Source organism: Oreochromis aureus, linkage group 2 (genome assembly GCF_013358895.1).
Source record: "Oreochromis aureus strain Israel breed Guangdong linkage group 2, ZZ_aureus, whole genome shotgun sequence".
In the NCBI taxonomy this organism is placed as follows: domain Eukaryota; kingdom Metazoa; phylum Chordata; class Actinopteri; order Cichliformes; family Cichlidae; genus Oreochromis; species Oreochromis aureus.
In genome coordinates, this window is record NC_052943.1 from 21,744,019 (window position 1) to 21,765,590 (window position 21,572).

Below are 21,572 nucleotides of genomic sequence, written 5' to 3' on the forward strand. Positions count from 1 at the left end.
GCTCTCATATTCTCTGCCACTCCGGGCTTTCTAAGATCTTCTATTTGCAAACTATTATACGCTTTTGTCTAGATCCACAAAGACACTGTGCAACTCCTTCTGGCCTTCTCTATATGTCTCCATCGTTACATCTCTTTGTGCTCTTTGCATGATGCCATGCTGCTGCTTCCTCCTGACAAAGCAGCATATAAAACAAAACCATGATCTATTTTAAGGGAAATTATTTCCTTTTATAAAGAAGCAAACCTTTAAGGAGAATGTTTGGAAAAAAAGACATTCTTAATGCCTTAATTTTTAAAAGATGTGTGTTTTAAAAGCAGTTGAATGAGTTTGGATGAAAAAGAAAGGGGTCCAAATACTCCGTGTGGGCGTGGTCTTGGTTCGGTTGACAGGTGCAACTAGCCTAATTAGCTACAGTGCCAAATGTAGCAGTTGCTATTAACAGTTAGCCATTGATCTATTTTAATAATAAATCCTTTTTCTTAATTGTATTATCAGGAAACAGGTGTGCCGCAAGAGGAGCCTAGCGGGAGGTGAGTTTGAATTAATTTTCGTCACCGTCATTTGTTTCCCTCTCTACCCTCTCTACCATGCTTTTAACTTTAAATGATCACACCAGGTGGAATACAGAGAGAGGCCGTATTGTTGCATATTGGAATAAATTAACAGACTTGTTAAGTACTCGTTTTAGTACGTTTGTAAGCCAAACCTGCTAAGCTAGCGCTTCTGGGAATCCATCCTACCCGTTGTTTCTGCGCATGCGCACAACACGAAATTAAGTGGCAAACCGTCCTGCATTTGTAAATATTAGCTAGAAAGATACTCTGACGGGTAAAATTAAGTGCCAAACCATCCTACCTTTGTGAATGTGACCTACAAGCATACTTTAACAGCTAAAATAAAGTGGCAAATCGTCCTACCTTGTTAATAAGAGCTAGAAAGATACTCTGATGGGTAAAATGAAGTGCCAAACCATCCTACCTTTGTGAATGTGACCTACAAGCATACTTTAACGGGTAAAATCAAGTGGCAAACTGTCCTGGCTTTTTGAATATGAGCTACAAGCATACTCTGATGGGCAAAGTTAAGTGGCAAACCGTCATACATACTTAAATTTGTGCTGGAATTACTCCGTGACAGCAGAAATGTGCATAAACTACTTACGGTAGGACGTTTTGCCAAAGTAGGATGGTTTATCAGAACACCTGGTTCAGGACAAACCGGTTAAACTTATATATCACGGTGTTTTTACAATTGGAGGACAATTTAAGCTTAAAAATGTTTAAAATTATATGACATGTCGCTTAATGTTATAACCCAGTTATGTATAAATCAAATATTAATTAAGCAAAGAATTACATTTGTTGATTTGTTGATTTGATCATCAAAGGTCCATTTTTTATTTCAAAATGTCATAATAGTGTTTTTTCAAATAGATGCGAGCTATGGAATCTCATGGACTGTGAAACTTGTTGCGTAATTGCTGTACTTTTAAAAGATGTTTTAAAAACAGTAATGGTTGACAGTGTGAGACGTCTCAACAAAATTAAAACAAACGGGGCATATAACTGTTATGTTTGACTTGTAGTTTGGTTAACTAGAAGTTGGAAAAAGGGAAAAACTTTATGTTTGGGATATTCTCGAGAAACCCCTCGTTTCAACAACTAGGCTTACAGTCTTTAACGTGTATAGCATATGTGCTTTCTCAAGCACTTTCCTCGAAAGCACTTACCTCTAGCTTCCACTAGAGGTCACTGATTACTAATCTGTTGTAGTTCACTTAATCAGGTTAAAAGGTTTCAGGTTGGTCAGATTTTTGAGTCATCGGCTCGTTTTACCATGGTGGTCCTTCAGTGATCCTTCTTCCACATCACACTTGGAGACTGGTACCCAATCTCGGGTGGGGGTGATGATCTCTCCCCCTGACTTGGCGTCCTGGCTCCCCCTTGCCGTAGCATGTGTATTGTACCTCGTCAGTCTCTAGCCGTGAGAGCAGTCCCTTCTTCCGAACACTCAGCTACTAGTTGTTTTGCCATCAACTGTGGATGTTGGTTATCGAAGATTCCATAGGTCTAAGGTTATAAGATTCCCTTACTGGATATAGAATCGAACGGGTGGGAATCGAACTTGCAACTCCTGCTCCAAAGGAGCGTGGTCTTACAACTACGCTATCTATCTAGCTATTTATTTGTCGATATATAGAGCATAGAACTACTTTTATGGGCACTACAGCCTGCAATTGGAGAGCATCACACATAATATTGATGACATTAGAGACAAGTGACATTATGTCTATGCATCTGTTTACGCTATAAATCATATTTGTGTGATAAGATAAATAAATTAAATACTTAAAAAATTAGCATAGATTGATGAAAAATGGCTGCAGAGCTGGTTACATTCTAATTTAACCTAGTACAAAACGAGTCTATAACCTGGATGGGTTTTAATGCTTAAAGTAGTACTGGGTTAAATCAGTCATCTTAAGGATTTGTTTGTTTAAAATGGACATAACAGTTATTTATTATTCAGGGCAAGTTTGCAGGGGACATCCTGGTCCCAGTATATTTCATTTAAAAAATAAAACAGTCGGGAGAAGTGGTGTGGCAAGCTTGTAAATTTTATTTTCATGTGTAAATGTTTGTTACTGACTGTATTCACAAAGTAAGAAAACAGTTACAGATACATACGATATATTAATGTGTTAAAACGGCGTCACGTGTAGGTCGACTGGAGGAAACGGGAGGGAGCGTCTTATGCCGCATCCCTCCTGAAATCTCGACTGAAGGAATTTATAGCAAAATCCCATCTCAAGGATGTCCTGAGGTTTTCTTTTTGACTTCAGACTGTTTGTAGTTAAAGGAAAAACATAATTTCTGTATTTTAAACTAACTTCTGGACAACTTTTATTTAAATCACTTTAAATAATCAGTTAGTAAAAATGTGTCTTTCTAATCTCTAAAATATCTCCAGGAGGACCTAGGAAACGTCTTTGAAGATGAGTTTTGCTCTGAATTCCTGGTGTGTGAAACAACCATGCACGTCAGATGGGTAAGTGTGAGATGAAGCATACTGTACACCAACAGAATACATTTACATTTGTGAATTTTACCACTCTGCTACAGGCACAATGAAAAACAAGTCGACAGAAATAAAAGCCCTTCAGATATTGACGGTGGATCATTTTTCTTCACTTTTTTGATGACGATAAAAACTGGAATGTTTTCAGATGATACATCTGTCATTGGCTTTTCAATCCCTGCTAGTTTCACAGACTTATTGATACGTTGGATTTCAGCAGTGCCGACGTGACGCAGAGGTAAAAAACACACTGTCCAACCCCGAAAACATCGTACCTCAAATGTTCACACGGGATCAAACCTACAATGCTTTTTTGTGTTAAAGAGACCTCCACACAAACATATTATTGCTGCTTCTTCATGGCACAAATAATGGAAACAATGCGATTTTTTTTTTTCCATATGATTATGTTCTTGTTTGCCATGCAAGCTCACTACAGTACAGCTTCTATATTAGCTTATATTACACAGAGCAACAAAGTAATTCAGAAAACAGAGCAGGTTCATGTGCGTCTCGCCACACGCAGTGCCAGACTAACGTCTACAGCTGGTTTTACAGTTAGTGAGTACATACAAAAGGATTATTATTGTCGTTACCACACAAAATAATGGTTATGATACTACAAGCAGTTTTCATAATATTAATAATAATAATAATAAAAAACACATTCTCAGGGCATCACAAATAATAATAAACCAAAGGGGGCCAAATTTAATGTTTGAAATAATTTAAACATTTCTTTTGACATTCATTCCTTCGGGTATTTCTTTTTTCTTTTTTTTTTTTAAATGTACAGTATAATTTCTGTATAGAAGTAGTGCTTCATTTCTAGAAATACAAATGGAAAAAAAATTATAAAACACAAAAGGGCTGCATTCTGTGAATGCTGTGCAAATAACATCTTTTTACATCAAACTTTTTAACTTCAACTGTCCCAACTTCTCACACTCCTAATAATCTTCACACAACACAAAAAGTTCACCTCATTCATAGCTTTGAATGCCCACCGACAGACAGACTGCAGCCAACTCTGAACCAGGCGGAGAATTGTACATCAGCTTTGTCCTGTGCGCCTAAAACAAACGAGTAACCATGCAAGTGCAGATCGAAAAAAAATGACAAACAGCTGACTGACGAGGTCGCAGCTTAAAACCAAAATTCAGTGACTGTTGGAAACTTTTGTCCCACATTTTAAAGCACGCTGTGATGCCTCAACTCTTATTGGAAACAATAAAGTTTCCCCTCACCTGCCCTATTTTGACCTGCCAGCAGGAAATCAAACTGCAGACCGGACAGAGGTCAGAGGCACACCTAAAGACCGTTCACTCATAAAAATAACCTCAGCTCTCTCAGTATTGAGGACATCATGCTAACATACAAATGATCTGCTCAGCTTCAATCAAATTTCAATTAAAACCTCCAGATTAGTCACGAGACTACTAATGCCCGCTGCCAACATGCTTTTGGATTCTCAGATGAAAAACAACACAGACCTATCTATCACCCGTAATTCCTCAGGAACTACAATGTGGCAAACTGAACAGGAGATCGATGAAAAACAAGGAGCCAAGTCACAGTTTTTCTCAGAGTTCTGCAACAGTCCTTTGCATCACTGATTAAGCTGAGAAGAACTGTTACCTGTGAGCGTCTTCTGTTTGATGAGGCCTTAGGAGCTGTCGAAATTAAGAGCACAAGACAAAGCAGCATTTCTTTTTTTCTTTTTGCAAGATGCTCCCACGAAACTAAGCTCAGAGTTCCTCTGCACAGGAGGAAAAAAAAAAGGTGCACACATCGCTGTATTCTGAAATGCAAACAAAAAGTAGAAGAAAACGCCTAATAGAAAATAATGAAAAGAATTAATACTTTTGTTGGAATACAACTTGTACAGTGTGACTAATTGCACGTGTACATCATCTTTTTAAAACAAAGTGGTTTTGAAATCTTGTGGATGAATATTTAAAATCAGTCAGAAGGTGAGGCATCCAGGATGTAAGGATGTTAAATTATTATTATTAAAATGACCACTTTGCAACAAGTGAAAGAGGTTGAAGCACAGTGTGAGACGTTTCAGATGAATCGGAAGTGTGTTGAGTGAAGAGTGTCTAAAATGCCAGTCCTCCAGCTGTCCGATGAGATTCCTCAGAAACACAAAGATCGACAACAGTAAAGTTCTTGAAATCAAAAAGTCAAAATGTTTTTGCCTTTTTCTTCCTGGTCAGAAAACCAGGAGGTGAGAGACGAGTGCAGAGTCTTGAGTCAAATTGGTGAGATGATGATGATGATGATGATACACACAGTGATTAGTTTCTCTTTGTGTCTTTTTTTTTTAACTGCTGTTTGTTTTCAGATGATATGCAGTCAGACTGAGGCAGCGGGAATCAAATGCGGATGATGGAAGCTGCTTTAAGTTTGACCAGCGGCCGTGCTGCATTCACATCAGGGGGAAAAAGTTGTAATAACACACGTTTAACTTTAAAATGCTCAACTAAAACCTAGGTTTCAGATATTTGGCAGAGCACCTCGGTTTGGCCACACATTAGATGACGGCTTTACAGTGAAACTTTTCCAGTGTTTGTCCTCACTCACTTGCAGGCATTTGGCAGATTGGATCACTAACAAGTTTAAAAAAACATTTGAGATGTCATTCCATTTTTTTAATTTAAGGAAATGACACTGGAAGCCGTCCTAAAATATTCTTCTGTTTGATATGTGGCAGAGTCAGTTATGTGTTTCTCTTTGTGACCTCTGCTTTTTGAATATTTTGGGTGTTTCCGTGCCATTTTCATTTCTGTGAGGCTATTTGTAGCTTAGCTACACCGATATGTCGTATTTACGATTTCGGTGGCACTTTTGATTTTTTTTTTTTTTACTTTTTAATAAAAGCAGTCAGAGCTGACTTAATTTCCCCATGATGTGGCTGCAGGGTACCAATAGGAGGTCATTAGTTGTGTGTTTGACTGTTGGCTGCAGTCTTTGTTAAACTCTCCAGGCGTGATGACAGGCTAGACGTCCTGGGCGTAGCGTTGCTGCAGTGATGACAGCTGATGTGCGCGGGGATAGCGGATATTTGAGGAAGGGGTCTAGATGGATTTGGAGGAATCTTGCTTGCTGATGAGGACCTCCAGCAGGCGGAGTTTGGCCTTGATCTTCTTGTACTCTCTGTACGCCTCCAGCATTGGCACCCGGTCCTCCTTCTGAACATTTCTAAAAGGGGAATCAGAGAAGAAAGAGTTGTGAGGTTTCTGCACTGGTCTGAAATTTCTAATTATTTTTATGTTTTTATTTTTCCCTTAATCAGCTCTCAGTACTTTTGCAGCTTCCACCTAAAACGTTGACTTTTTATTAGTTTAATTTCCCTGCTGTTCCCTTCAGTTTGCTGATCGCTTTCAGCCGTGTCGGACCTGTCAAGTTACTGCTGAGACATGGTGAACCCGATCCAGCTGCTCCTTCACTTTAGCCAATTTGTTTTTGGCAGGAATGCAGTGTGTTTATTGCCAAGCAGGTGAAACTTCAATAAGGATATTTTTCTTTACTAAAAACTGATCTTGGAGCAACTTCTGCTCTTTCTAGTCAGTGGATCACTTGTAACTGTACCGACAGTGAGAGGATGTGACATCTTGAACATGTCATGAAGGTAAAATTATTTTGCCTTGCTATATGGTCCTCACAACCCGCCTGACTTTCATTTTCACAGCTTGGTCAAATTACCTGCCACACACAGGCTGTGAGACTATTTTTGCTGATCTATCCAGACAGACAAAGCTCTAACACAAAGACTTGCCTGTCAGAAGGTGTGGTATTTATTTTTTCACAATAGAGAAGCTGTGAGAGACCAGAAAAGTGCTGCATGGAATACAGAAAAGGGAGTCGGTCACAAATAAATGTATACATCCTACATAAAGGTTGTCCTGATTCGCTGAATAAACAATGTCTGCTGAGTTTAAAAAGACAAGGCTGAAATCACTGAACATATGTGATGTAGCTGGACTTCATTCCTTAAATAAACGTGCATGTGTGGGTGCACGTGTCCCACCTACCTTCCATTATGCTGATAGAAATCTTCTTCAAACTCTCTGATGGTCTTCCTCAGTTTCTTCTTCTCTGCTCTGGCCTTCCACAGCTGTTCCAGCAGCTCTGGCCTGGAGGATGATGGGATAGAAGAGGATGCTGTAACCACATATAACACTACAGTGGTGTGGAGACATCAGATAGCTTTATTCTCAGCAACATTTGCTCTTTTTAACACTAATAATCACTTAGCTTATAAACCAGAAATTAAAACTTGAATTCAGAGAGAGAAGGTGATCAGTGTGAGCAGGAAGTGAACTAAACAGGAGTCACAACCTATAAGAAACACATCACACTTGGACTTAGGAACCTGAGCTGATCAGAGGTGTGAGTGTATGTATGTTAATGCCAGGCATTATCCTGTGACACGTTAAACAGATTACACCTCAGCTGCTGAAACCTGCGTGAAAACTGTGTCACACTTCCTGCTTGTATCTGCACAGTCAGCAAAGCAGAAGAATATGTGAACTACATTTCCTCTCCAGGGTTTACTAAATGAACACAGCAGGCTACACTTTTCCTGTCTTTGAGATTAATGCAGAGGCTCAGTGAACTTGCAGCTACAAAAGCGCCTTGAGGCGACTTTTGTTGTGATTTGGCGCTATATAAATAAAAATTGAATTGAATTGAATTGAACTGAGAGGAACAACTGCAGACCTTTACATTTGCAACAAATATATATTCAAATTCACAATATCACCCAAATTCAGTATTTCTAAAATGATAAATAGCTGAGCAAAATTTCAGCTTAACAACACATCAGTTTTTAGGCCCTAATGTTGCATGAATGCTTGTATCTATGAATGGGTCTGTGTGTGTTTTGTTCTCACATGGATGAGGCGTTCGAGCTGGACAGACGCAGGTCGAGCGCCAGCCTCCCCGACCCCTCCTCCATCTTGTCTCTCATTGAACAGTCGCTCTGTCTGTCAGACTGGTTCTGGCTGCTCACGGGCCCGTCACTCGAGGTCATTGGATCGATGGCCATGATAACCTCGGGGCTCTGCATCTCACCACCGCTGCTCTCTCCCTCTTCCTCCTCCTCCTCCTCTTCTTCTTCCTCCTCATCCCTCTCCTCTTCTCCTCCACCTTTCTGCTCTTGCTCCTCCTCCTCTTCCTCTTTAATTTCCTCCCAAAAGTGAGCAGTTTCACCCTCAATGATTGGCTGCAGGATTTTACTCCGCCTCTTACTAGATGGAGATACCTAGAGGAGGGAAAGGAAGGTTGATGCAGTTGATCCGTTCTTAGCTGCTGCAGGAGTGCTGCTAACTTTGTGTCTCTGGTGGAGATTGTGAACTTACTGCAACAGGTGTAATGCTGACTCTGGTGAGCATCTGTTTGACCAGCCTGTAGCGGTCGTACAGAGGTTTCACGACCAGCCGCTCCTCTCTGGTCACCTAGAAGGACAGGAGAAGCGACAGAGCTGGTTAGAACAGGGTTCTTTTTTTGCTTTTTAAGGCAAAGACAAATCTTTGCAGAATTAAGGTTTTTGGACGTACCGGTCGACCGTGCAGCCCTTCGTAGTGCAGCAGATTCTTCTGCAGGACAGTCTTCTCACAGGTTAATTGCTCTTTTGTCATCTTCTACAGAGATGCACAGACATTTAACACTCAATAGTGTCTTTCCTGGTTTTAACATTACTAGTCATCAAATGTGAGGAAGGAAAAAAAAAGATTGACTAGTTTAAAATACAGAGACGCAGAAATAATGTAGGTGTGTAGTTAAAGACATATAAGAAATTTGTGCTGAAATGTAGGGCCCCGTGTATAATGTTGTGCTCACAATCAGAGCACAGGCTAGCGTCCACATGCCCGAGCACAATGTGGTTGCACATCACCGAGGTGAGGTGACGTGTCGCGCGCTTGTGGGTCAGTTTATTCTGAAACAGCTTTCATACATTTGCTAATTTTCTACATCAAAGTGCTGCAGAATCTTTTGCGTAGTCACTGCTTACTTTCCGTCTTGCTTGTTTACTTGCTTGTAACTTCCTGTCGCAGTGCATCCGTCTGTTAGAGCCCTGTTAGTGGCTGATGGCCTTGCAACACCTCTGAACCAGCAGGTAACTGCCATTGTATGTTAATAAAAAGTAATACATTTAACTAACTAGTATTTAAACTGGTGTTTCACAGTGACAGGAGAAGTTCACAATCAAAACTATTTAAATTACCCTTAAAGTTATAGTCAAACAATATACTAGCAGTTTGTAAATTGTAGTCAATATAAATTTTGTGCATATCCATCAAAAATATTTCTTCTCCTTTTCCTGTAGAACTTAAAAACATGAATTGAAATGTAAAAATAAAGTTTGTTTTCAATAAAACTGGACATGTTTAGTTCTGCTAGGTATGTAAACCTACACCAGACCTTTCCATTGGTGTTCGGTTGCTAATAGTGATATTACTGGCTGAGTGTCTGGATGCCAACTTTGTATCTGCCATTCTGAAGTTTACTTCACATCTTACATATTCCATTATTTTCACATCCTGCTCAGGTGAAGGAGCCAGGGGGGTGAGAGAAAACTGTCCTCTAGACCTCTGAATTGTATTTTCTAAACACCCATATTTGTTTAGCTTTATCAGATCTGAAGGATTTCATAAACCCCAAAAAACTCTATAGGTTATATTCTGTTCTTTTTCCCCATCTTGACAACTATATATTTGATCCACATCCTTTTTATTTGGCATGTCGCTGAAGCCCTGAATAAGTGCAGTGCTCTGCTGGAAAATATCTGGTCCTTACCTTGATATCATCAGGCCAGCCGTCCTCCTCCCTCTTCTCTTTGACTCTGCATTGGATGAGCTCCAGTGTTTCCTCCCTTGTAGGCCGCGGGCCTTTGAGCTCCCCCGCTGCGTCATGAGCACTGTGATCCAGTGTGGATCCAAAGCTCTTGGGCAAGGTGTTACTCCGGGGCCGAGTCTGAGGGCCGAGCTCGGTCTCTGCACGGTGTTTGGCATCTGGGGAAGGATGAACACATGAGGTTGAGGAGGGAGGAAAGAAATAAGGGCAGGGATAGAGAGAGAGGGAGAGAAGTAGAAAACAGAGAAAGTCAGTTAAGGCATGCAGGAATTTATCTGTCCTGATTATAATTAACCCATCAGAAATAAGGAGAAAGAAGACAGTGTGACAACACACAAACACACCACCACACAAAATAAAAAGCCAAAGACAGAGAGCAAACTTTTTCCAGACTATTTTTTGTAACACTGCCAGACAGTAAAATCACTAAATTCAAAAGCCCCTGATGGCTGTAAAGGTGAAACACTTCTGGACCTTCAGTACCGTAGCATTTTTTTTAAAAGAACTGATACCAGCAGTTAGACATGTTTTTTTGCAGTTTGCCAACATTTTTTTTAACATGTCAGAGACCCAAAATGTCTGGCAAAAAAGAGAGCTTGTTTTGTATTTTGAAATCAGAACCATAAATACGTAATTTCATCATGATGCTTCACACTTCTCACCATCTCTCCATTAATTATCCCATGCCAACAAGCTGTTTCAGCAGACACCGAAACAAGGAAGCAAGATGCTCTCACAAAGCCGCCTCGCTGTGACTGTCAGTAGTGTTTGAGATGTCTACTTACTGAGGGGTTTGTACTTACTGAGGTGAAACGGTCTAGAGCTGAGTAGGCCTGAGTAGGGGTGGAGCGGGGGGGTGAGTATGTGATGGGGAGGTGAGCAGATAGAGGAGGAGGAGGAGGAGGAAGGGGAGGAGGGAGCATGGTGGCATCTGTGTGAATGGATCAAAGCCTGGTGCCTCAACGTGCTTCTGGGCAAAAGGTGGTGCTGGCGTCCTGGTTGGCCGATCAGTCAATCAATCAATCAATGGGTCGTTGGGCAGTAGGAGGAGGAAGGAGGAAAGTGAAGAGCGGATGCTCACATTATTGATTTCAGTTTTGATTTGAAACAGTGACAAATGTTTTGGCCGCTGTGTTACTCCATAAAGGAGAGCCGGCACCTCACAAGAAGGAGGTGGACGGGCGTCCTGCGGGGTTCGTTCAGTGTGGTGAAACATCGGGAGGAGAAACACCCGCCAGCAGAAAAGAATTTCTATACATTTTATATTTTAATATCTGATTTTGGACATGCTGACTGGCAGCCAAACCAAAAGCTTCTGCAACCACAGTTTGGGATTTCTGACCATATATTTTCAAATACTTGCTTTATGGTGTTTTCCGCTGCTTCACCTGACTGAACTCACCCTGCAGGTAATGAATGTGGGTTCACAAGGACGCACCAGCACACTGTAGGGTGGGAGCCACGCATGTGAGAGCCACGTTGACCCTGAGCACGTGCATATATGTCTGTGTATGTCTGTCAGACCAGCATACATGCCATGTTGTCACAAAAGGTCAAAGGTTGGAAGTGGGGTCAAAATGTCCAGCACAGAACAGGATGGCATACAGACACTCTAACCCCGTCAAGCACACATGAATGCATGCCGACAGCAAAAAGTAGTTGTACCTTTAATCTGCCTGCGGATCTTGGTCAAGTCAGTCATCCATTTGAGGACCTTGGGGTTAGCTGCCTTGTCTGCATGAGAAGGCTGCAGAAAGAAGAGGAGGGACACACAGAGACCAAGAGTTGGCATTTCACAGAAAACATCAACAACAGCCAAGACAAAAATACAAAATTACATTTTCAGGATGTGTGACAGTGTAAGCAATTAAACAATGTGTTGGTATTTCTGATGCAGAGAAAGGGAGAAGGCAGAGGAAGATGACTGTTTGCTATAACAGCCTGAAAAAGCAATAATTGACTGGCTCCTGCAGTTTTTTTCTTCTTCTTCTTCTTTTTTTTATTATTACCTTATTATTACCTAAAAAAACATTAAAGTTCTGATTTTACCTTGTAGTTTCTCTCCTTCTCAAACTGCTCTTCAAACTGTTTGATTTTCTTCTTCAGATGCTGAAGCTTTTTGGTGAGCTGGTGCATCACCGAATCTCCTCCTCTCATCGCCTCTTTGGAACCAAATGATGCTCGCCTGGGCCTGAGGAAGCACAAGTATAAATAGTAAATGGACTGGTACTTGATGGCGCTTTTTGACTCCAGCTCAGCCCTTAAAGGGCTTTTTACTACAAGCCACTTTCACACACACATTCATACAGTGCTTTATTCTATGCCTTTAAGCACCTTTTAACTTTCACAAACACACGCACACAGTGACCAATCCATCGGGGGTAATTTGGGGTTCTTGCCCAGCGACACTTCAACATGTGGACTGCATGAGCAGAGCTACCTTCTGATTGGTAGACAACATGTTCAACTCTAGCCCCTGAGCCACAGCGACCCCCCCAGCATGACAGAACTACCAAAAAAAAAAGCTAAAAAAGAAAAGGAAAAAAAGAAAAACAACCCAAAAAACCCCCTTCAGGTCTCAGACCAAAGATAATGCTTTGTGGTGTCATTATAAACATTAAACCCTCCCAAAAAAACAGTCTTACAGTGAATAAGCTACACATCATACCTATGTACTTTGGTGGGTGAAGTGGCATCCAGATCCTGCTGGAGGAATCTCTGGGCGCCGTGCACACCAAAATCGAGAAAGCGTCGTGCCAGCAGGTGAGGGTGGGAGCGGGAAGAGGAAGGGGAGTCATTCTGCCCTCCCTCTCCCTGTTCCTCTTCACCACCCTCCTCCAGGGGGAGCAGAGGGAGAGGAACCATGCGACCGGCCAACGGGGAGAGCTGTGCCTCTCCGCTCTCGTTGTCATCCTGCCAGGATTTAAAAGCTGGGACGGGGTCTGGAGAAGAAGGAAAGAAATAAAGAGAGAAGTCAAGCCAAGTAAAAAGAGGACAAGGAAGGGAGAGGCCAGATGATTAATCCCTCTCTAACAAGTGCATGAGAGAGAGAGAGAGAGGGGTGTTATACATATCATGATGGACGGATATGTACAGCAACAACTTTATTTATTTTTTTACTTCCATACCTGCTGACTCACTCTAAGCCTGATTACCGGTGTATTTACTGTCAGTGCTATGCTGCCAAGTTGAGTCGAGGAGGAAGAGAGAGTGTAGGAGGGGTCGTGACCAATAAGAGCAGCAGAATCAGAGTGTAAAGTAAAAAAATAAGAGGGAAGAGTGAAGAAAGAAAAAACAAGTCCGCCTGCTATCTCATGAAATCTGATGGAAGGAAGAATGTTACAGGGAGGGATTTATCACGATCAGCGTCACCACACGCACATTTGAAAAGCCGAGACTATTTTAATTATATTTTAATATAGTTTCTTTTATTGTTGTCACCTGTGACCAACATTAAAAACAATAACAAGGACGGGTGAAAGGAGGGAGGGGTAGACTGATGAATGGGCGCTTATGAAATTACTTACCTTGGCCTTCCTTTTGCAGATGCATCAATGAGAAGTCGATGGGAGGGAGGTGGAGATGGGAGGGGGGTGACGCTGTTTGGATGGACGGAGGAGAAGTAGAAGAACGAGGAGGAAGAGGGACAGGGAGAGAGATAGCACAGAAGAGGAGCAGTGAGGTCATTCATAACTTCACTCACCAGCATTCATCCAATGTGTGTTGTGTTTAATTGCAAACAAATGCCACCAACGTCAGTTTTTCATCACTTATATGAGATAATTTATCAAACTGAGCAGGTTTGAATTCAGATCTCAGCGACGTATTTAAGCTTAGAGTAAAAATATTCCATAATTTTTATATTTAAGGAAGAGTAATTCATACAACAATCTAAATGAAATGAAATGTTCCCATTATGTCACTTTTATTAGATAAAAATAAATTAATTTAAAGTTTTAAAGGTCTGTCCCTCTGCATAACTTCTATTTCACCAATACCACTTTAATTTTCTGTGAATATTTATGCTGCACTGAGCAAGCTGGAATTCCCAGGATATGATGGAACTCACCTTCCCATTGGTTGTCGGGAAAAAGCTGGAGGTGGGAGGAGTCTGGTTGGCATGGTGACAGGTGGTTCCAGTTGGGCTCGCTGGTGTTGGCGTTGTGATCACAGCAACATGAACTGGAGTCCTGGAGGAATTAAAAAAAAAAATCAATAAGAGATGGAAGAAATAAGGAAAATGGACCAAATAACTGAAGTTAAGTTGGCAAGTGTGTTTTTCAGACCAGCACCTTTGTAACCAATTTCACCTAGCAACTTCCCGCAACCACTTGCCAACAAATCAGGGAATAAACATTTTCCCCCAGCATGTGGTGGTTTCCATGGGGTCACTGACTGTTCTGTAGGCCCGTGTAATTAAGGCCTTAACAGATACTTAAAAGCTTTACTGTGAAGGTCAAACCCAACGGATGACATAAACAATGGCTATAGCCATTGTTTATATACAGTCTATGAAAGGTGTACATTTCCACATCCTGTCACTTACACAGCTTATGGTGACAGTGTGCTCCATCGTCACAAGAGGCTGATTGTCCTGCCTGAAAATGAAGATTAGAAACAAAAATAAAATTAGATAAACACTCAAAATTAAACCATAAAGGAGATAAACACATTAACACTCCACGAGGGGATGTACGTTTTCAGTACTCTTTGGTCCAAGAACAAGAAGTACTAATATGTTACCGCTGTACAGACTCATCTGGATAAATGTACTTTCCAATCATACCACTGTCACCATATTTAGTCTTCCTGAAACCTTGCCTGGATAACAGCTGACGAAGAGTCACACCACAGTCACACAACAAAAAAAATCTTTCCGCTGCATGAATAATTCGACGATGAAAAAACTCACACAAAGCTGTAACCAAAATCAGTGCTTTGTGTAGTCAGTATTTTGCCCCTCTTGTTATCTTTTGCCTGTTTTAAATAAATAGGTGTGAAACAGCATTTGTCAGTTTTAACACTGCATGCCACATTGATGGTGGTGTACTCACTACAGCTGTTAGCAACAAGCTGGGGGTGTAATATCATCATACGACATGTGAAACTACACAAGAAGGAGCATAAGTGAATAAGTGTTGGGATTGAGAGAGACTGGGATAAAGATGCATTTCAGATGCAGCATAAAATGTGAGCTCTGGTTGAAACAGCGTGTCAAAGCAATTTGCAGCAGGCAAGTGGCTGATCAGCACAGCAACACTGCTGCCTCTCGTTTGCTTTGTATCGAAACTCAACTCTGAGGGTAAATCCAGGCAGCTGGTGTTTGTGAAGTAAACAGCTCACCTGGCAGTGTTTAAGTTGTTCTTTGCATCTGTGACAGACTCTGCATCCAGGTCCATTCCTGAGCTCTCCTCCAGGGTGGGGACAGAGTCCAGTGAATTCTGGGGGAAAAAAATACAAGACAGCAAGATTTTTTGTTTAACTCAAACAGGAATAAGCAGAGCAAGAGACAGGAATGGGCAAGAACACAAACTGAGTTACACACTGGAGTCTAACATAAATAAGTAAAACACTAATGATACACTTCCTCAGTTAATGAGACAACACAGAGATGTAGCACTCCAACAGATCAAATGTTTACAAAATACCCAGAATACAGTGAGATAATCATACATGCATTAAATAAAGCTCTTTCACCTTAAATAGTTAATAATTTAAGGCTCCTTAATGCCAAAATGAGAGGTTAAGTGCCTCTGCTCATCTTCAACAACTCTGTAAATCTTGAAAAAGTTACTGGAGTTCTTGAAGTTTGTGAGGCTTTTCAGTCCTGAAAACAAAAGGTGGAGAGTTCCACGTATTTAACATGGGGGTTGTTCTCTTTGGAGGTGGTTTGGAGAGTGGCTGACCCACTATTAATCATGTGCTTTAATCACGTCATGTGCATTATCACGAGCCAAGGTGGGAAAAAAGGTGTGGCTTAATACCATCACAGAAGTTAAGGGTGAAACTACTGTGAAACCTTGCCCCACCCTATCATGTGACCTGCTGACTCACATCTGAGGTAAGTTGTGAGTGAGATTTGAAAAACCTGGGAAGGGTTCTCAAAACTCTATTGTAGGTTGGCTTTTGGCTCGGCTAAACACGTTTTTTAGGGTTTTCCACTAGCTGGTAATAACGGGTACCAGGTACTTCTTTAGTACCTACTCAGCTGGGCTTCTGAGCGGTCTGAGGCGATCCGAAAATGTGACATTAACAGACCGCATGGCACCGATTGGCTAGTCAGTGGCATCACTTGATGAGTCATGAGAGTGACATGCATTTTTGTGTCAGAAACAAAAGACATCACAGGACGTTGCTATTACAACCTCATGCACATAAGTTGGTACTCAATTGTAATGGAAAACGACTGAAACCAAATAGAGTCAAGTCAAGCTGAGTAGGCACTACAGGAAAAGAGCTGAAAAGCTACCATCTCTGTTCATAGATTTTTTTCCATTTAGTCCTCTTTCAAGCCATCTGTCTTTTCAGTCCAGAATGTGAACATTAGCATTGTTGAAAAAGAGTTTGGGAGTTTTGGATGAGAATGAAATGTCTTCACAAGCTTGAAGACGTCCAGATGCCTTCTTTTCCCCCCTCAAGTTCCTAAGTCTAGCATCACCTGAATGACTGAGAACCTATACATACAACTCTGTAAGAGCACAAAAGTCCTCATCATAACTTTGGAATGAATGAACCATAGAGAAGACATTTCAAAGTGTGTATATTATGTGGACATACACATATTGAACTTACTGTTAATAGCACATGGCACAACTATACAACTTTTTAAACATAAAGCCAGTGTAAATACATGCATGCATGTCTGTGATGATGTAGTACAGTGGAGCAGCTGTCATTCTTTGGCTCTTGGCTGATCTATTTAAGGACTTGGATCAAGATCATTGTTTCAGTGACAGCTTCTCCTCCAGCCGTGGGTCTCATCTCCCTGCCTACCATGTTGTCTCCTCCTCACCTCTCCATCTGGAAGCTAAAATGGTTCTTGGGATAAAAGCCAGTAAGGCTGAATGGGGGGCACTAGTAACAGGGTTTTGATTTCCAATGAGACAGCTTCACTAAAAATGTATGTGATGTGCACAGGAATACAAAGATGTGCCTAAAACTAAATATTGAAAATAAAGAGAAACATTACTACCCTTCAGAATACTTAAGTGAAATGCACAGAGACACACTTAAATTTGAAACATTTCCTGTATGTGTTAAACAGATAATGCATCTCAAAGCATCATTATCTGAACAATAATTTTATCAGTTCTTATCTATTCTTACCAAAATGTGAAGAAAGCAAGGTCAAGAATTTGCAAAGCCCTTGAAAGTAGCTCCTTGTTTTATAATATAGCATTCTGGCGTGTGATAGGTATAAAAAGTGGGAAATGTGTTCGCCAAACCTTGAGAAAGAAACTACTCGGCACTTTTCCAAGTACAAAATGACCTTATTAACATTTAGTTATGACTAAATGTGTCTGCGTGTTTGTATTTGTTAAACAACCCTCTTGTTTCTCACTTTCCCAGTAAATTTCCAGCTATTGCAGCAATCAGAGCAGAACAAAGATGGGACTGTGCTGATAATATCAAACAGATTTTGCCTTGGAATGAAGCGACACACTGAGATGGGAAGGAGGTTAGCTATGGCAAGCATGCTCTGAGCCCACACAGCAGCTTGCTACGATTTTCTTTTGTGTCTTATCATCTGATGTCACTTTCTGTTTGAGCACAGGGGAGCTGCTGTTCTGCCAATGTTACAGTAACAGGCAAAATAAAGATTCCCTTTCTGGTTATCACGTCATGACGTCCCCCCACTGACCTGCGCTTCTCGCTGATTTTGTTGGATGTGCTGCTCAGGCTGTGTGAGTGGGGTCTCCCCTTCTGTGTTGCAGGGACTGTCTTCAGGGTCAGTTTGTTGCTCCTTGTCTCCATCACAGCCCTGGTCTGCAGGCTCACTGGGACTCTCCCTAACATATCACAATGGAAAGATTAATAAAGCAATGCAATTACCCACATTTAAATATAAATTCATAACTTGTCTCCAGGGGAATGCTATGCAAAGTAGCATAATGCTAAAGTAACCTACAGTACAACTGCTTTAAACGTGTTTATCTGTAACGCGAACCATCTGGCTGGCTTTGTGCCTTTGTACACGAGATTTGCTATCTCGGATATGCTTCTTTAGAGTCATCTGATGCCACTTTAAAACCACGAGCAATCATGTTTGTACCAACAGGTGCAACTACAAAGTGCAACAGACATTTAATTCATGCGTGCATAGAACTAATCTTTGTGGTTTCAGGTCTGCATGTGTTGCACTCTCACCCCTGGCTGTCGTAGCTGCTGAGGTCTTGGTCGATGGAGTTTTTCAGATCAAAGAAGTGCTGCTCCACTGCAGCTCTGATGGTCCGCTGAATAATACTGGGAAACAAAGCAGAAATACAAGTTAAAATGATGTTTAACACTAACCACTGGCCAAAGAGTTTAGACTACCTTTAAAGAGGATAAGCTGAGTTTCAAAGGTTTACATAACTAATTTGCATGAGATCCAGTGACCATGTTTTTTCCTGTTTATTCAGTGCAACAACTCCACAGAAAAACAAAAATCGATAAACTGAAAATAAAAATATCCACCTGAAGTATCCACATTAAACGAGACACAGCAGTAATCCAAACACCCAAGATGCTGGGCATGTTTCTCTGACTTATATCGAGTAGAGAAAAAGTCTGTGACGTCAATAACTGTTTTGATAACCAAAACGAAAATACTTCAGCCATGTTGCAAATAGTCAAAGCTGGAGACTGATAAGTTCCATCTGTCATCCACCTGACAGAAACATGCACACTATTTAGGCTTGTGTATGTATTTTTGTCTGAACTGCACTACAACACGATATATCAAAAACCTACAAAGATAAAAACTGATTTGCAGATTGTAACAACTACCCAACACTATAGCACTACCATTACTATTTTTTTAATCCTTCAATTAAGCATGTTTTTTTTTTTTTAAGTGATTAGTATACATGCTTTAAAAACGCTCTCATAATGCCTAAAACTGTTGCCATCAACATGACATCCTTAGTTCAGTTATACTGACGAGGTTAGAGGGCTGTTTTTCCAGATTTAATTAAGATGTTTGTTTTTAGCACTACCTCTGTGTCTGGAACCTCTGCTGATCAATTAACAGATAAATTGCACATTTATATGTTCATCTTTGTTGAAAGACAAGAAAATATATAGTAATTAGGTACATATAAGAGACATTTAGTGAAGTTTAACAGTGAATAATATTCATCATTTTCACTCAGTGCTTTCTTTCCCCTTCTGAGCTATTTAACAAGTCCTTATTAAGCCAATGGTGCGGCCCTGGTCTAAAAGGATTAATATGGAGCCAGGGAGAAGAGAGGAGAGGATGTTAGAGCCTATAAAAGGTAACATCAGCAGTCACACGCTGACCTTTTCTGCACCGACATGCAGCGCCTGATCCACAGGCTCTACTGAGATTCCATCTATCTGGCTTCAATTACTGGACCATGTTTGTTTGATCATAATGTATTCCTCCCTCATTTACTCTGGCTTCATGCAGTCTGTGAGTTTTGTCACTGCTCCAGCTTAGACGGCAGCAGAGTCTAAGTTGAATGGGAAAAGACCCAACTCCCCCATACCAACTGTTCACTCACTTCATCTGCTTTCATCACGTCTTATTCCAACTTTTCCTCTATTTTTTATATTTCTATCATATAACTTCTACTCCTTAAGCTGATCCTCAAAGTAAATGTCCAGACAGTGACAGCGAGTTGTCTCAGGTACTGTAGATACGCATGAATTTAACACATCGAGTACTTGATGCTTGAAAAATAGCTGTAGGGGATTTTCTGCTATGTCCATTTAAGGCAGAAACTCAAAGCTACTGAGCTGAGGTAAATGAAATGTAGGTGTCAATATATGAACACACACACTCAAACTTCCCCTCCACCTCCAGGAAGCTCTACAATAATAACTACACTGCACATCACACACAAACAGCCACTTCCAGAAATAAACACATAAGCAGTAAAAGATGATGCACTTGCACTCTTTCCTACTTACATAGACACAGAAAGAAGCACTTACACTCACACATCGTCCAAATTTTTACCTCCCAACAGAGAAGAGGCCTTTCAAACACATCCTGGTAACCATTAATGCAGCCAGAGCTTTGCATTTATAACGCACTGCTGGAAACGCGCTCGGGTGACTCCTCACAACTCACTAGATCTCAGAGGGAAACTCGGTGGGACCTGCAGGTTCCCTCTTTTTAAATTTAAGGGAAACTTTTTTATTGGCATGTGCGTTATAAAAATAGATCAAACTGCTTTTTTAAAATCTGCACAGCAAAAAACTGTTTCCCCATCTTCATCATCATGTTTCTTCTTCTTTTTTTTAAACCATCTTTACTATTTTCTGTTAAATTGGTGGGCAGCTGAACATGTGACAATTTAAACTCCTTTGACTGCTGATTGTAGTGAATTCCAGCTTTATGTTTAATTCCTCATTATGTAAGTCTTGAAATAAGTAAACCCACATTAAAGCGCTGCACAAAGAGAAATAATCGTATTCTGCTTCCATGCTGAGCAGCGTCGAAGAGGAGGCGTGACAGTCATGTGATTGCAGAGTTCGTGTCCTTGAGACCGTCAGAGTGCCACGCCATGCAAAATGCTTTACTTTAGCTTCCTAATCAAAACACAAGGCCGGCTCTCCTCCTTCCTGCTCGTCTCTTCCTCCAAACCTTGTACATTTTTTTAAACTCACTTGTCTCAGCATTGGCTGCACATCAATCTCGATTTCTATTATTTTATTCGCCTCTTGAGAAAATGCTATTTGACTGCCTCATCACGCTTAACATATAATATGGCTCTGTCTTTCTCTTATTGATTATTTGCAGTTTCATTAATATTATATTCTAACATGAAATGCCTTTGCGGGATATAATATTAAGAATTATTGAGTACGTATTTTATTACAGCTTATGATGTTTATGATAAGTTGTTGTGAATGCTGTGATGCGTACGTGAGCGTGAGTTTATGTCATGTATGCCATTGTGAGTGTGTGTGTGAATATGTGGAGACTTACTCAGCAGAGTCAGCAGGCAGGATGGATATAGGGGAGAGGTGGGAGCTGTAGAGCCAGAGAGAGGAAAAGGACAACAAGGTTAGAACATCACGCACTCCTCGACTCCTGTCCCACACTGACCTTGGAGGAGGTGGGCGTCGAGCCGCAAGAGTCAAAACAGGGAAGAAGAATGCTAGCAATGATGTTAATAATGAGTATGTCTGTGTATTCTACACATGCATTAGTGAGACAGAGCAGAGATCAAGCACTGAGGTAGTAGAGGTGAAATCAATGAAAAACATGTAAAAATTAGCACAGTGATGTCTCAGATGGCCTGAAATGACAATTTCAGCAAATGTATCACGCATGCACACGCGCACAGTTTTAGTCAGTGGCGCCACTCTGGGTGGGCAGATTGTTATTTAGGCTACAGAGCTCTGCTTGACCCTGCTGATCAGATAGACGGCTGTGTATGTAATGTCATACTTGTTCT

General features: G+C 40.9%; 1 protein-coding gene across 4 annotated transcripts in view; it reads right to left on the reverse strand.

Moving 5' to 3' along the window:
• Positions 1–2,599: 2,599 nt before the first annotated feature.
• fam13b (family with sequence similarity 13 member B) overlaps positions 2,600–21,572 on the reverse strand; it is a 68,862-nt gene continuing 49,889 nt past the window's right edge. The window contains exons 8-24 of one of the 4 annotated variants that reach the window (XM_031732767.2): positions 21,101–21,145; positions 18,310–18,405; positions 17,804–17,951; positions 15,286–15,383; positions 14,489–14,540; positions 14,012–14,132; positions 13,470–13,541; positions 12,611–12,884; positions 11,992–12,133; positions 11,608–11,689; positions 10,746–10,937; positions 9,886–10,100; positions 8,646–8,729; positions 8,448–8,543; positions 7,980–8,350; positions 7,119–7,220; positions 2,600–6,285 (exon numbers count right to left, since the gene is read on the reverse strand). In XM_031732767.2, the coding sequence (XP_031588627.1) occupies positions 6,162–6,285; positions 7,119–7,220; positions 7,980–8,350; positions 8,448–8,543; positions 8,646–8,729; positions 9,886–10,100; positions 10,746–10,937; positions 11,608–11,689; positions 11,992–12,133; positions 12,611–12,884; positions 13,470–13,541; positions 14,012–14,132; positions 14,489–14,540; positions 15,286–15,383; positions 17,804–17,951; positions 18,310–18,405; positions 21,101–21,145 (2,314 nt within the window). In that variant the 3' untranslated portion in view covers positions 2,600–6,161. The remainder of the gene's footprint in view (positions 6,286–7,118; positions 7,221–7,979; positions 8,351–8,447; positions 8,544–8,645; positions 8,730–9,885; positions 10,101–10,745; positions 10,938–11,607; positions 11,690–11,991; positions 12,134–12,610; positions 12,885–13,469; positions 13,542–14,011; positions 14,133–14,488; positions 14,541–15,285; positions 15,384–17,803; positions 17,952–18,309; positions 18,406–21,100; positions 21,146–21,572) is intronic. The other 3 variants (XM_031732768.2, XM_031732769.2, XM_031732770.2) reach the window with 3 other exon arrangements.